The sequence below is a fragment of the Bombina bombina genome, chromosome 5, assembly GCF_027579735.1.
Source record: "Bombina bombina isolate aBomBom1 chromosome 5, aBomBom1.pri, whole genome shotgun sequence".
NCBI classification, from domain to species: domain Eukaryota; kingdom Metazoa; phylum Chordata; class Amphibia; order Anura; family Bombinatoridae; genus Bombina; species Bombina bombina.
Genome location: NC_069503.1, coordinates 265,831,816 through 265,848,741, shown reverse-complemented (window position 1 = coordinate 265,848,741; position 16,926 = coordinate 265,831,816). Strand labels below are relative to the sequence as shown.

Below are 16,926 nucleotides of genomic sequence, written 5' to 3'. Positions count from 1 at the left end.
TATTTCTAAACACAGGACAAAATTTAGAAACTATTTAGCATGGGTGTTTTTTGGTAGTTGTAGATGTGTAACAGATTTTAGGGGTCAAAGTTAGCAAAAACATAAATTATGCTTACCTGATAATTTTCTTTTCTTCTGATGGAAAGAGTCCACATCTGCATTCATTACTTTTGGGAAATAAGAACCTGGCCACTAGGAGGAGGCAAAGACACCCCAGCCAATGGCTTAAATACTCCTCCCACTTCCCTCATCCCCCAGTCATTCAGCCGAGGAACAAGGAACAGTAGAAGAAATATCAGGATGAAAAGTGCCAGAAGAATAAAAAAGGCTTCCCCACATAAAAATAATGGGTGGGGAGCTGTGTACTCTTTCCATCAGAAGAAAAAATTATCAGGTAAGCAAAATGTATGTTTTTCTTCTTAAATGGAAAGAGTCCACAGCTGCATTCATTACTTTTGGGAAAACAATACCCAAGCTATAGAGGACACTGAATGCCAAGATGGGAGGGTACAATAGGCGGCCCATTCTGAGAATACCAAGCCTGAAACCACTGCCCAACAAAAAACCCTGCTTCATCCGAAGCCGAGAGAACTTAAAAGGAAAAGCCCCAAGGACACTGACCTGCAGATAGTCCAGCAGCCTAGCTAGAGACCACAAATGGGACTCAACTGAGCCTACAGTCTTCCGGGAGAAACCGATGCCCAACAGTCGGTCCCCCACCACTCACCCTGCACTAATGAAGGGAACACCAGCCTGAACTCCCAAGGGAAAAGGCAAGGGAGAACCGAAGGAAAACCGGGAGTACACCACATCCAAAAAGGAAAAACCCCTAATAGCGAGCCCAGCTCGCAAGACCCAAATAGGTCCTGACAGATAAGGGGAGGCTACACCTATAGCCGGCAAAAAACAGAGGTATAAGACCGGCACAGGAACAGAGAAACTGTACTCTCAAACCTTATGCAAGCACTGAAAGACAACGTAAGACGGAGTCCCCACATTGTCCGAACTTAAAATACAAAGTATTCTATCACAAAAAAAGTGTAACGACCCAGACGAAACCCTGAGTCAAGAAAGCATCAGGATGACACAGAAGAATACTGCTGAGAAGCAGAGGCGGCCAGCAAGAAGACAGACTGCAAAAAAGGAACCCGCAGACAGAGGGCACACTCTGGGCAATCCAGCCGTCAGACCTACACACAGGTTTCCAAAAGGGGATACACAGAACCGCCTCAGGACAACAAGGCAAGAATACAGCAAGGCCAAAACCCCTCGAGCAAGGCTGGTCTCCACATCACCTCCATACAAACATAGGATCACAGAGAGAAAAAGGCGCAAAGCATCCCCAGCTCCGAGTCCCTAACAGGGACAACCATCTGCCAGAGGGGAACCCAGGTCCCTAAAAGGAGACCTAACCCACACGGAGACAACGGAGGAAGACCCAAAAGGTCTCCTACAACAGCTAAACAGTACACAGTCAATGTGCAATAGCTGCAGCTGGTTTCATACTGCAAACCATGCACTGCAAGGCAGCTGTCAAACTACTAGCTGCTGAGGACCAAGTTCACAAAGGACAAGTCCCGAGCCTTAAAAATGTCCAACCGCTCAAGACGGCGGGAAGAGGGCACTAAGCCCCTCAACCCTCCACTATATGGAGAAGGGAACTCTAGGGTCCGATAACACCAGACCAAGAGAGAGTGTCGCAGTGGAAACACCACTGACCCAGTCATCCAGATTGAAGGCTATAAGGACTGAGAAAATCCTTCCCGCCTCATGGACCCACAGGTCCTCTAGAATGCTTAGTTGAAAACTGTAAAATAATGATAACATAAGCAATCGGCGTCTCAACCGGACCAGTCAAGCAGAACTACTATTGCTGATACTTATGAGCAAGTTCATATTGTGTACATATTTAAGGCCCATAATATCTGCTTTATTAATTTGTCATTGCACTTCCTATCAGCTTTTCAGTTTTACTTTCATTTAATTATTATAAACAAGTCTCATGTAATGGTATGTCTTTTGTAACTATACCTATATATATAACTCTTCCATCCAATTTTAGTACCACAATTTAAGTGTCACATAACTATAAATCTGTGCACCAGATTTAATAAAAACAATGAAACAAAACTAAATATGTGAGACTGCTATTCAGGGGCAGACTTACTGCTGGTGCAGCAGGTGCACTGCACCGGGGTCCAAGGCTGGGGGGGGGGGGGCAGTCAGACTGAATTATTAGTATGGATGGATTAGCCAAAAATATAAAGTGTGCTGCTTTAAAAAAAAAAATCTTCTCCAGGTAATCTTAATTAACATCAGCTGATCTCCCTAACTACACTAAAATTAGAGCTTGTGGGGTGCCTCCTGTGCTGCTTGGCAGGAGAGAGGGCTCTGTGAAGTGAGAATCAAAGAGTCAGAGGTGTGCAGGAAGCAAACAGGAAGTGACAAGCTTGATTCAGCCACAAACAGCGTGCAGCTTTTCCTTGCTACATGAGGATGCCTAAACTTTGGAGAGATGACTTGATGCTTCTGTTTATCTAACTGGGCACAAAGGAGTTCAAGGGCACTCAGCCGGCAGATATGTTCAGAAGCAGCTATAACTGTGAATCCTGCAGTTTTAGTAAGTGCTTCCTTATTGTGTGTATTTACCTAAATGGGGTACCTTGCATTCAATCTTCAGTGTGCAGTGGCGACCGCATGAAGAGGATCCTCCACGCCGGTCCTGCTCTGCGGTCACCTTCGCTCTGCACCGCCTTTGCTCCGGATGAAGATAGAAGATGTCCCGCGCTGGATGAAGATGTCGCTACCTGGAAGAAGACCTTCACCGCAAGACTTCAGGAACTGTGAGTACCTATTTCTGGGTTAGACTTACCGTTTTTTTCTTTTTTTTTTTGGTGTTTTTTTTGTTGTTTTCAGATTAGTTAATTAGGCAGCAAAAGAGCCTTTTAAGGGCAATGTCCATGCAAATGCCCCTTTAGGGGCAATGGGTAGCTTAGGTTTTTTAGACTTAAGTTTTTTTATTTTGAGGGGTTGTGTGGGTGGGGGGGTTTACTTTTAGGGGGTACTTTGTAATTTGTTTAGATAAAAGAGCTGTTTAAATTAGGGCAATGCCCTACAAAAGGCCCTTTTAAGGGCTTTTGCTAGTTTATTGTTAAATTAGGGGGTGTTTTTATTTTGGGGGTTTATTTTTATATGGGTATTAGATTCGGTTTTATTTTTTTTATTTTTGATCATTTCATTTATTTTTTTCTGTAATTTTAAATAGACTGCCCTCTGGGCAGGCTTATCGCCTAGTAATGCAATAAAGCTTCTCTGCTACTATGCACTATCTAGAAATACATAGGATACCTGACAATTATACCTCTTGCATCTCTATCAGTACACAGATGCTGCTTAGAGAAGAATATTACTAATAGCACTTGAAAATTCCCCCCCAAGATCAGAAAGGTGGAAAGCAAAATAAGTTTCTATTGGGCGTTACGTAGGACAAGCTTTACTTTGACTATATAATACTTTTCTCATCTGTTTTTCTTTATCTATGCTAAAAGTTCATAATACCGTCATCCACTAAATAAATAAATTAAAAATACCAATAACCATTATTCTATACAGATAAAAACAATGGATTTTAGAATTTAATTGAAATTATTTTATAAATAATCAATTTTTTTTTATATAATGTGCATGTGCATGAATGTTCTAGACATAAAAATTATGCAACATGCACCCAAAACCACAAAACAAGCATACACTTATTTTCAGAGAAATAAAAAGCCAAAATCTATGATTGTACTTACACACGTTGGCGACAATAGAAACTCTTGGTACCTATAGCCACATTTTTCTAATGTTTGAACCAGGGCTTCTCTGTTTAAAAGAAAAAAAAATCCACCATAAATACTACAGGTGTGAAACATTAATTAAGCAACGTAAGCATGCAAAAAAATGTTTGTATAGGGGCTACAGACATAAAGTCAGCTACACAGCAGGAATGCACTACTAGGTGCTAATGACATATCTGGTGAACCAATGAAAAGTAGCATATGTGTGTAGCCACTAATCACCACCTAGCTCCCAGTAGCGCATTGCTGCTCCTAAACCTTCTTGAGTGTGATTTTCAATAAATGATACCAGAAGAACAAAGTACATTTATTATTACAAGTAAACTGAAAAGCCCCTTAAAAGTGCTCTATCTGAATCATGAAAGTTTATTTTTGACTTATGTCCCTTTAAAAGTGCAGAACAGAAAGAAGGCACTAATGATGACAACCTTACAACTTAAGAACTTATATCAACATTTACCTTTTTTCTGCATGACCACATGTGTCATAACTACCGCCTCGGAGTGTGGGAAGGAAGAGAGGGGAGGGAGGGAAGAGAGGGGAGGGAGGGAAGAAAGGAAGGGGAGGGAGGAAAGGAAGGAAGGAAGGGAGGAAGGAAGGGAGGAAGGAAGGAAGGGGGGAGGGAGGGAGGGAGGAAGGAAGGGGGGGAAGGAGGAAGGAAGGGGGGGAGGGAGGGAGGAAGGAAGGAGGGAGGGAGGAAAGGAAGGAAGAAGTGGAGGAAAGGGAGGGAGGAAGGAAAGGGAGGGAGAGAAGGAGAGGGAAGGAAGGAGAAGGAGGGATGGAAGGAAGGAGAAGGAGGGATGGAAGGAAGGGGAGGGATGGAAGGAAGGGGAGGAAGGGAGTGAGGGAGGGAAGGGAGGAAGGGAGGGAGGGAAGGGAGGGAAGGAAAAGGACAAAGGGAGGGAAGGAAGGGGAGGGAGGGAAGGGAGGGAGGGAGGAGAGGAAGGGAAGGAAAGGAAGGGTAGGGAAGGAAGGAAGAGGAGGGAGGAAAGGAAGGAGGAGAGGAAAGGAAGAAGTGGAGGAAAGGAAAGGGAGGGAGGAAGGAAAGGGAGGCAGGGAAGGAGAGGGAAGGAAGGAGAAGGAGGGATGGAAGGAAGGGGAGGGATGGAAGGAAGGGGAGGGATGGAAGGAAGGGGAGGAAGGAAGGGGAGGGATGGAAGGGAGGGAGGGAAGGGGAGGGAGGAGAGGAAGGGAAGGAAGGGTAGGGAAGGAAGGAAGAGGAGGAAGGAAGGGAAGGGAAGGAAAGGAAGGGTAGGGAGAAAAGGAAGGAAGGGGAGGTAGGGAGGGAAGGTTGGGGAGGAAGGGAGGGGAGGGAAGGAAGGGGAGGGAAGGAAGGGGAGGGAAGGAAGGGGCGGGAATGAAGGGGAGGGAAGGGAAGGGGAGGGAAGGAAAGGGAGAGAAGGAAGGGGAGGGAAGGGAAGGAAGAAAAGGAAGGGAGGGAAGGAAGAAAAGGAAGGGAGGGAAGAAAGGGAAGGAAGGGAGGGAAGGGGAGGGAGGGAAGGGGAGGGAGGGAAGGGGAGGGAGGGCAGGAAGTGGAGGGAGGGGAGGAAGGGAGGGGAGGATGGGATGGGAGGAAGGGAGGGGAGGAAGGGAGGGGAGAAAGGAAGGGGAGGGAGGGAAGGAAAGGGAGGGAGGGCAGGGAGGGAAGGGGAGGGAGGGAAGGGGAGGGAATGAAGGAAGGGAGGGAAGGAAGGGAATGGAAGGAAGGGGAGGGAGGAAGGGGATGGAAGGAAGGGGAGGGAGGGGGGCGGAAAGGAAGGGGAGGGAGGGAAGGAAGGGGAGGGAAGAAGGGGAGGGAGGGAGGGAAGGAAGGAAGGGGAGGGAAGAAGGGGAGAGAGGGAAGAAGGGGAGGGAGGGAAGAAGGGGAGGGAGGGAAGGAAGAAGGGGAGGGAGGGAGGGAAGGAAGAAGGGGAGGGAGGGAGGGAAGAAGGAGAGGGAGGGAGGGAAGAAAGGAAGGGAGGGAAGAAAGGGAGGGAGGGAAGGAATGGAAGGAAGGGAGGGCGGGAAAGAGGGAAAGAAGGAATTTATAGAAAAACTTCAAAAATGTTAGAAATAGTTTGGTATTAAAAAAAAGTTAGTTATTTTTATTTTTAAACAAAGAATGTACATGTTCATGCATGCATGGGAAAGAAGCACACCGGCTTATAAGCAAAACTCCCAAGGCTCTATTGATGGATTCACACAAGCATAAAAACAAAAAGTATATATCGTCTTTTAAATGAGAAAAAAAATGTATTTTCAAGAACTATATTGCCTCTTGGTAATCAACTTAGAAGTTAAGGGCCTTCTAATGCCAGCACCCATATCAAATAACCAATGCCCTCTTAACTTGCTAGGGCTAAACAAACATAAGATTGCTAGAAAAAATCCATTTAACACACCAGAAACACAGTAACATTCTAAAACTTTATAATCACATTAAAAAACATAAATTATGCTTACCTGATAATTTTATTTACATCGTGGGGAGGAGAGTCCACGGCTTCATTCATTACTAGTGGGAATTAAGAACCTGGCCACCAGGAGGAGGCAAAGACACCCCAGCCAGAGGCTTAAATACCTCCCCCACTCCCCTTATCCCCCAGTCATTCTGCCGAGAGAACAAGGAACAGTAGGAGAAATATTAGGGTATAAATTGTGCCAGAAGAGAATATTAAATTTAGGTCCGCACATCGGAGATACGGGCGGGGGCCGTGGACTCTCCTCCCCTCGATGGAAATAAAATTATCAGGTAAGCATAATTTATCCAATCAAATACAGATTGCAAAGCCCCGTGTTTCAATCAAACATACAGACAGATTTCAGTGTGCAGTGTTATATCTGTGCATTATAGTGTGAACCCGTCTACCCTTAGCAGTATCAGTAACAGCAGTGGAATAAAACTTGGCTTTTAACTTTGTTAGAGCCGTTCCACTCACCCAGCTCCTTATGCGGTTGCCTCCACTCGTCCTTCTGTTGAGGGTTAGAGCGCCCACTTGGGGTTCCGGTCTTACCTGGTGACGAACTTGTTCTCCGTTTGCTGTTACCTCCACAGATGCGGATGATGCTTGATACGGGTAAATTCCGGCTGTTCCGTCTCCTTTCTGCTTCAACGCTGCGCTGCGTAAGACCGAACCTCTCTGCAGCTTTCATTTAATATTGTGTGCCTCACGTAATCCACTTGGGATATATTGCTTTTACCCGATTATATATGAATAAAGAAACAACCACTGAACTGGGATCCGTCACTTTTTTCTATAAAGCATAATTTATGTATTCCATCTAAAGGGGAGGAGAGTTCACAGTTTCATTCATTACTAGTGGGAACATATACCCAAGCTCTAGAGGACACTGAATGAAACCGGGAGGGTAAAAGGCGGACCCTTAATCTCAGGGCACCACAGCCTGTTGCACCTTTCTCCCAAAAACCGCTTCCGCAGAAGCAAAAACGTCAAATTTGTAAAACTTAGTGAAGGTATGCAAGAAGGACCTGGTAGTCGCCTTGCAAATCTGCTCCATAGAAGCCTTCTTCTTGAAGGCTCAAGATGAAGCTACCGCTCTAGTGGAATGAGCCATAATCCTTTGAGAAGGCTTATGTCCCGCTCATAGGCCAAGCAGATCAGGCTCCTCAGCCAAAAAGACAAAGAAGTAGCAGAAGCCCTCTGACCCCTGTGCTTCCCTGAATACACAACAAAAAGAGTTAGATTATCTGAAATCTTTTGTAGCCTGAAGATAAAATGTCAAGGCACGAACCACGTCCAGATTATGAAGTAACCTCTCCTTAGGAGAAAAGGATTAGGACATAAAGAAGGAACGACTATCTCCTGATTGATGTTGCAGCTAGACACCACCTTGGGGAGAAACCCCACACCAGTGTAAAGAACAGCCTTATGCCTTATCAACATGAAACACCAGATAAGGGGGCTCATACAGGGAGTGCAGAATTATTAGGCAAGTTGTATTTTTGAGGATTAATTTTATTATTGAACAACAACCATGTTCTCAATGAACCCAAAAAACTCATTAATATAAAAGCTGAATATTTTTGGAAGTAGTTTTTAGTTTGTTTTTAGTTATAGCTATTTTAGGGGGATATCTATGTGTGCAGGTGACTATTACTGTGCATAATTATTAGGCAACTTAACAAAAAACAAATATATACCCATTTCAATTATTTATTTTTACCAGTGAAACCAATATAACATCTCAACATTCACAAATATACATTTCTGACATTCAAAAACAAAACAAAAACAAATCAGTGACCAATTTAGCCACCTTTCTCTGCAAGGACACTCAAAAGCCTGCCATCCATGGATTCTGTCAGTGTTTTGATCTGTTCACCATCAACATTGCGTGCAGCAGCAACCACAGCCTCCCAGACACTGTTCAGAGAGGTGTACTCTTTTCCCTCCTTGTAAATCTCACATTTGATGATGGACCACAGGTCTCAATGGGGTTCAGATCAGGTGAACAAGGAGGCCATGTCATTAGATTTTCTTCTTTTATACCCTTTCTTGCCAGCCACGCTGTGGAGTACTTGGACGCATGTGATGGAGCATTGTCCTGCATGAAAATCATGTTTTTCTTGAAGGATGCAGACTCCTTCCTGTACCACTGCTTGAAGAAGGTGTCTTCCAGAAACTGGCAGTAGGACTGGGAGTTGAGCTTGACTCCATCCTCAACCCGAAAAGGCCCCACAATGATACCAGCCCAAACCAGTACTCCACCTCCACCTTGCTGGCGTCTGAGTCGGACTGGAGCTCTCTGCCCTTTACCAATCCAGCCACGGGCCCATCCATCTGGCCCATCAAGACTCACTCTCATTTCATCAGTCCATAAAACCTTAGAAAAATCAGTCTTGAGATATTTCTTGGCCCAGTCTTGACGTTTCAGCTTGTGTGTCTTGTTCAGTGGTGGTCGTCTTTCAGCCTTTCTTACCTTGGCCATGTCTCTGAGTATTGCACACCTTGTGCTTTTGGGCACTCCAGTGATGTTGCAGCTCTGAAATATGGCCAAACTGGTGACAAGTGGCATCTTGGCAGCTGCACGCTTGACTTTTCTCAGTTCATGGGCAGTAATTTTGCGCCTTGGTTTTTCCACACGCTTCTTGCGACCCTGTTGACTATTTTGAATGAAACGCTTGATTGTTCAATGATCACGCTTCAGAAGCTTTGCAATTTTAAGAGTGCTGCATCCCTCTGCAAGATATCTCACTATTTTTGACTTTTCTGAGACTGTCAAGTCCTTCTTTTGACCCATTTTGCCAAAGGAAAGGAAGTTGCCTAATAATTATGCACACCTGATATAGGGTGTTGATGTCATTAGACCACACCCCTTCTCATTACAGAGATGCACATCACCTAATATGCTTAATTGGTAGTAGGCTTTCGAGCCTATACAGCTTGGAGTAAGACAACATGCATAAAGAGGATGATGTGGTCAAAATACTCATTTGCATAATAATTCTGCACTCCCTGTAGTGCAAGGTCGCCAGCTCAGAAACTCTGCATGCCGATGCAATGGCCAACAGAAAAAGAACCTTCCATGATAGAATTTTTATGTCAAGAGAATGCATAGGTTCAAATGGAACCTTCTGCAAGACCTTAAGTACCAAGTTTAAGCTCCAAGGGGTAGCAGACTGCTTAAAGACAGCCCTGATTCGAGATAGAGCCTGAACAAAGGATTGTATGTCAGGGAGATCAGGGAGTCTCCTATGTAACACAAACGATAAAGCCAAAATTTGCCCCTTTAGGGAACTAGTGGCGAGACCCTTCTCCAAGCAGGACAAAATCCTGGATACCCTCACCCTGTGCCAAGAGTAGCCATGAGTCTGACACCGGGACAAGTAGGTCCTCCACACCTTATGATAGATGCGACGAGTGACCGGCTTTCTTGCCTGAACCAAAGTGTCAATCACATTTTCCGCAAAACCCCTTTTTGCCAAGACTAAATGTTCAATCTCCATGCAGTCAGCCTCAGAGAATCGAGATTTTGATGTTGAAAAAGACCCTGTTCCAGCAGATCCCTGCGACAGGGTAACCTCCATGGTGAAGAGGATGACATCCCCACCAGATCTGCGAACCACGTCCTCCTTGGCCACGAAGGAGCAATCAGAATGGATGACGCTCTCTCCAGCTTTATACGCACCACTACACGAGGAAGAAGTGGTAACGGAGGGAATATGTATACTAGACCGAACCCCCAAGACATCGCCAATGCATCTATTAGCTCCGCCTGGGGGTCCCTCAACCTCGATCCGTATCGGGGAAGCTTGCAGTTCAATCTGGACTCCATGAGAACGATCCGTGTGTTGAAACATCTTTCGCAACATGTTTTCCAACTTCTTATCCAAAGGCTCCTTGAACAAAGAACTATCCTCTAAAGGAATCGTTGTGCGCTTAGTGAGCGTGGAGATGGCCCCATCCACCTTGGGAATGGTCCCCCACAACTCTAGCTGGGTCTCCAGGATGGGGAAAAGCTTTTTAAATTGAGAAGAAGGGGAAAAGGAAGAACCTAATCCCTCCCACTCATTCTTAATAATGTTCGCCATCTTGACAGGAACCGGGAAGGTCTGGGGAACCTCCCTGTCCTCGTAAACCTTATCCAATTTAGGAATGGAGGGCTCATCTGTTAGTTTGGGTTGCGGCAAAGCATGGATCACCTTAGCGACTGCCGTTTCAAGCTGGTTCGCAAAGTTCGGCGGCCAAGCAATGTTACCCCCCCAACATTACAACCCACCACCCACACACCCAACCCTACTCTAAAACCCACCCAATCCCCCCTTAATAAAACCTAACACTAACCCCTTGAAGATCACCCTACCTTGAGACGTCTTCACCCTACCGGGTCGAAGTCCTCAATGAAGCCGGGTAAAGTGGTCCTCCAGACGGGCAGAAATCTTCATCGAATTCGGGCAGAAGAGGTACTCCAGACGGGCAGAAGTCTTCATCCAGACGGCATCTTCTATCTTCATCCATCCGGAGCGGAACGGGTCCATCTTCAAGACATCCGACGCGGAGCATCCTCTTCATCCGACGGCTACTGGAACAATGACGGGTCCTTTAAATGACGTCATCCAAGATGGCGTCCCTTGAATTCCGATTGGCTGATAGAATTCTATCAGTCAATCGGAATTAAGGTAGAAAAAATCCTATTGGCTGATGCAATCAGCCAATAGGATTGAAGTTCAATCCTATTGGCTGATTGGAACAGCCAATAGGATTAAGCTCGCATTCTATTGGCTGATTGGAACAGCCAATAGAATGCGAGCTCAATCCTATTGGCTGATTGCATCAGCCAATAGGATTTTTTCTACCTTAATTCCAATTGGCTGATAGAACTCTATCCAGTAGCCGTTGGATGAAGAGGATGCTCCGCATCGGATGTCTTGAAGATGGACCCGCTCCGCGCCGGATGGATGAAGATGCCGTCTGGATGAAGACTTCTGCCCGTCTGGAGTACCTCTTCTGCCCGGATTCGATGAAGACTTCTGCCCGTCTGGAGGACCACTTCGAACGGCTTCGTTGAGGACTTCGGCCTGGTTGGGTGAAGACGTCTCAAGGTAGGGTGATCTTCAAGGGGTTAGTGTTAGGTTTTATTAAGGGGGGATTGGGTGGGTTTTAGAGTAGGGTTGGGTGTTTGGGTGGTGGGTTGTAATGTTGGGGGGGGTATTGTACTTTTTTTTTTTACAGGCAAAAGAGCTGATTACTTTGGGGCAATGCCCCGCAAAAAGCCCTTTTAAGGGCTATTTGTAATTTAGTATAGGGTAGGGCATTTTTATTTTGGGGGGCTTTTTATTTTATTAGGGGGATTAGATTAGGTGTAAATAGTTTAAAAAAAACTTGTAATTATTTTATTATTTTCTGTAATTTAGTGGGGTTTTTTTTGTACTTTATTTTATTTAATTGTAATTAATTTAATTTAATTTAGATAATTTATTTATAGTGTAGTGTTAGGTGTAATTGTAACTTAGCTAAGGTTTTATTTTACAGGTACTTTTGTATTTATTTTAACTAGGTAGTTATTAAATAGTTAATAACTATTTAATAACTATTCTACCTAGTTAAAATAAATACAAAGTTGCCTGCAAAATAAAAATAAACCCTAAGGTAGCTACAATGTAACTATTGGTTAATATTGTAGCTATATTAGGGTTTATTTTATAGGTAAGTATTTAGTTTTAAATAGGATTAATTTAGTTAATTGTAGTTATTTTATTTAGATTTATTTAAATAATATTTAAGTTAGGGGGGGTTAGGGTTAGACTTAGGTTTAGAGGTTAATAACTTTATTATAGTGGCGGCGACGTTGGGGGCGGCAGATCAGGGGTTAATAAGTGTAGGTAGGTGGCGGCGACATTGGGGGTGGCAGATTAGGGGTTAATAAATATAATTTAGGTGTCAGAGATGTTAGCGGCAGCAGATTAGGTGTTCATAGGTATAATGTAGGTGGCGGCGGTGTCCGGAGCGGCAGATTAGGGGTTAAAAATATAATGCAGGTGTCGGGGGTGGCAGATTAGGGGTTAATAAGTGTAAGATTAGGGGTGTTTAGACCCGTAGATAGTACGAAAGCCTAACTAGAGACCGCAAGCAGACTCACTGAGCCAACACTCCTCCAGGAGAACCTTTGCCCAGCAGTCGGTCCCCACACAACCCTTACTAGTAAAGTCCCAAAAAAACAAACAAAAAAAACCCGAAGAGAACAAGGGTAAGCCAAAGGGATACCCAAAAGGTACAGCAAATCCAAAAAGGAAAAACCCCCTTCAAGGAAAGTCAAGTCCGCAGAGACCCAAATGGATCCCGAGAACAAGGGGAGATGACGCCCAACCCACAAGGAGCAACCGGGCATCATCAGGGAGAAGAAACATCTCCCAAACATCGTGCAACAGCACTGAAAAGGACAGCTGAAGACAAAGTCCTCAAAACGTCAGAATGCAGAGACTGAGCAAACAGAAATTACAAGTAGCAAACTCAGAAATAAACATCTGAGTCCAGTAAAAAACATAGGAAGACACAGAAAAAACGCTACACGTAAGGAAGAAGCAGCCGAACAAAAAAGCAGATTGCCCAACCTCCAAGACAGAGGACACACTCCAGGCAATCCAGGCTGCCAAGCCTACTCACAGATCTCAAAGGGGGAGAGACACAGAACCTCTAAAAGGAAAAAAATGTCCACTGTCACGCCCAAGACCTGAGGATGACCACAGATCTCAGATCCTACACCAAGCCGGACCAGCCCAAGCAACGGTATATATGAAAGCAAGGGAACCTAAAGGAACCCCAAGACCGTCCCCCAAAAGGGTAGAAGAATGGACAAAGACACTTCATCCTAAAGATAATCGAGCAAGAGTGAGACCCAAGGAGATCTAGCAAAGCCACCCGACTAAGTCTCAATGAGGAGCCAGCAGCTCCCCAGATGGAAAGGAACAACTCAAAGAGCAGACCAATCCCTGAAACAGATAAAACATCTGTTCCAACCTCCCGAACACAGGAGAGGCCCCTAAAAGGAACCACACCTCTGTAAGGAGGACAATGAGCCCCCTGAAAGGAGAGCATCGATAAACACCTGCCCATAGGACAGGAAGACGTAGGAAGAACCGAGAGGACACAAGGCCACGTCACTGACGAACACGGAAGAACCCCATAAAACACCATCGTGCTAGCACACATATCAGGTGCAAAAGTGACAGATGAGCAACCGCAAACCTTCCGTTTGCTAGGCAGGAAAGCCCACCATCAGGTCACATCAGTTGGCTGTCCCAAGGGAACCGTATCATCCGGCACAAGACAAGCCCCAAGGAGTCCCGGCTCTCAGTAAATCTAGCCAAGTTGTAAAACAGAACAGCCAGAACAAGGGCTAAGCCCAAGTTCCCCAGAAACTGGAACCCCCAGGCCAGTCCTAGGATCATAAGGTCCGGTAACATACCACAGCGGGATCCTCAAAGAGAAAACGCAGAGTAAAATCCTCTACAACCGAAAGATCAGGACAAGAAGCCCGGGCCCCAGCAATGTTTAGATTAAACATCTTCCAGGAATATAAATCCCTCGTCTGATATAAAAAACAGACCTCCCAGGGAAAAATCCAGAAGAACCCGGATAACAAGAGCAAGAAGCCCTTGCAAGTCCCAACCCAAAGGGAAGAGACCACCCCTTGCAGGAGCCCAGCACTCCAAAGAGCCAGGCCCATAAAAGGACACTAGAGCTAACAGACGTCCAAGTAACGTTAACATGACTGTGCTTGAAAGGTGCGGCTAATCCCCCTTAAGGGACACAAGGTGCTGCTCATTTTATCAACCTTGAAAGGAGAAAAGGCTGAGTAGACCTCGCCGGGGATCAAACTAGCAACCCTCGGTTTGCTACAGTACAGAGCAGCCACAGAGCATTAGTATGTTGAGCTAGCTGTCCAGCTAGCCACGAGCTCCAGACACAAAGGGAACCATGAGAGAAAGTCACCCGAACAAAGCGCCTTTACATCACTTCAGATTCGAAGTCAGAGGACAGTAAAACAAGGGTTTGGATGCCACCTGGATGGCAATACCTGAACCATATGAGTGGAAAACCACTAGGACCTCTTCTATCCCAAGAAGGAGATCCAGATCAGACCTCACTGTCTAATGTCCCAAAAAGGAACCAACTCCCGAAGGGAATCCAGGTCCCCCGAAGGTGACCCATCCACAAAGGGAAACAGACAAAATCCAAGAGGTCTCAATGAAGAATAGAACCACTAAAGGAACAAGTCCAAAAAGGACAATTTCCGAAAGCAACACCGCCCCGACTGGCGGAAAAGAGGCGCTAAACCCTCTAAATTTCCCACCACGTGGGAAGGAATAATCTAGGTTCTGAGGGAATCGGAAGCAACAGAGAGTGATGCAGCAAAATTCACTGACCCAGTCACCAGAGAGACGGCTATTTAGGACTAAAACAATCCTGAGAGCCACATGGACCCGCAAGTCCTCTTAAGAATGCTTAGTTGAAACTTGTAAAAAAAATAACTAGAAAAATAATAATGTTAAGAGCACTCGGCACCCCAACCTAACCAGCAGGGTATATTATGTGCCACGTGTCTGAGTAAGCGGCGAGACAGAAGATCTGAACCCAAGCAGGACCAGCCTGCAACCAGGGTCATAACTGCCAAGCTGGCTAAATACGCCCTCAGAGAGGGAGGAAGAAAAACAGACAAACATGGGACTAACGTGTCCCAAACAACTTCCGTAGAAGCAAACAGAAAGTATCAATCCCAGAAAAAGTTCCAGCAGAAAACATTAGCATGAAAATAAAAATAAAATTCATCCTAACCAGATAAAATAAAATGACAGGCAACCCGAGGGTTAACGCCAAAGAAGAACAGAAGGTCAGCAGGACCAGCCTAACGGAAACCCTGTTCTTCCAACAAAACTGGGAAGGATCTCGATAACCAGACTTAAAGGAGATTACTTCATCCCCCCCATGTCTAACGAGATGAGCCATTCGAAGGTGGAGACTGATGAGTCTCATAACCGGGAAGGATAGGGTCCCCCGAGGCGGACGGCTCAGCAGTCCCTTGAATCCCAGAGCCCGAGGAACAAGGCGCTCTAGAATCTGAATCAGAAAGTTGAACAATCTTAACATCAGCATCCTCCAAAACTGGATAAAGGATATAAAAAATGGACTAATATAAAACAATTTAAGCGGCACATGACACCCACAATGGTTGGGGCACTCACCACCTCCTATGAACCAGACACAAGCATACTAGATTTCTCCATTGCCACACAGTCAGGAATGCGGAAATGGGAGACAAGAACGTAAACACGTCTGGTCACAAGGTGAACCGTAAAGTCCAAAAAAAGCATGTCCCGACCGTAAGGTCTCGTCACTTCGAAAGGCTGTTATGTTCCAAAAAGCAACAAGCTCAGTTAACACTACATATAAGCAGATTGAATCACATAACAAACATGATTAAAAGAAAACCCTGTTCAATAATCCCCCTCAGGAGATATTAACCCTTAATACCAAGATACTAAAGGAGTCCCACTGAGACCCTGTATATTTTCATGTGAGTTTGCAGGAACAAATGAGTTACAGTACACTCATGAAGAAGTAAAATGAAACGATCTTACTGGAATCTACGCCATTGGACAGGAACATGGCCCTTCAAGTGTCATGGATAGTAGCCTCGCCTCCGCCATGGACTTGAGAGAAGAAAGCAGGCAGTGAAGCAAAGTTCGACAACGCCAATTGCTTGTGGAGTTGTTAAAATGAGTCGGGATGGTTTCGCAGAAAGACTCTCCCTGCATCTCCGGACTCTAACTTTCATTCAAGCCCTCACTGAGAGACTGACAGAATTACTTAAAACTCCCGTCCCATGTCGAAGAGTACTACCCTCCATAAGAGACAAAAACAAACTTCTGACACTTCTCTGCCAACCTCCTGGGACGAAAGACAAAGAATGATTAGGGATGAGGGAAGTGGGAGGAAAAATTAAGTCTTTGGCTGGGGTGTCTTTGCCTCCTCCTGGTGGTCAGGTTCTTATTTCCCAAAAGTAATGAATGCAGCTATGGACTCTTTCCATTTATGAAGAAAAACAATTACGGTAAACAAGGTGTTAGCTAGTATGTTTTTTATTGCAAGACTGCAGGGAAAAAAAATCAATTTACAAGCAGTTTACTGTCCCGTTAATCTAAAATTAACTAAATTAGCAATGTAAGATCAACTTGTTCTTTGGTATATATTTTTTTTTTCTTCAAAGTTATTGAAAATTTCTGTTTAACATGTGTGTCTTATGTCTTTGGAAAAGGTTTCAAACTCTTTAAGTATTTTTGGAAGAGCCAGAAAATTCATGGACAACTCTCCCAATAGAGGTTTAATCAAAGCCTATTTTCCTGCTACCCAAGGTCTCACGTACGTAGGTAACAGGTAATTTACATTAGCTTTTCTTTACAGAAAGAGTGGTTGATTAATGGAATATTAAAAGTGGTAAGAACAAATACTTCCAAATATAGTAAGACAGCGCCACACTGCTCAGTATGTGTCTCAGCACAAACTGGGGTATATCAGATTGAATAAACGAGAAAATAGCAAACCAATGAATGAACCGCTTAACAAATTAAATACCAAATGTGTGA

The 16,926-nt window shown here is 44.8% G+C and overlaps 1 protein-coding gene across 2 annotated transcripts in view; it reads right to left on the bottom strand.

Moving 5' to 3' along the window:
* Nucleotides 1-16,926, bottom strand: part of TRDMT1 (tRNA aspartic acid methyltransferase 1) — a 425,365-nt gene that overhangs the window by 130,515 nt on the left and 277,924 nt on the right. For both annotated transcript variants that reach the window (XM_053713982.1, XM_053713981.1), the window contains exon 6: nucleotides 3,798-3,867. In XM_053713982.1, the coding sequence (XP_053569957.1) occupies nucleotides 3,798-3,867 (70 nt within the window). The remainder of the gene's footprint in view (nucleotides 1-3,797; nucleotides 3,868-16,926) is intronic.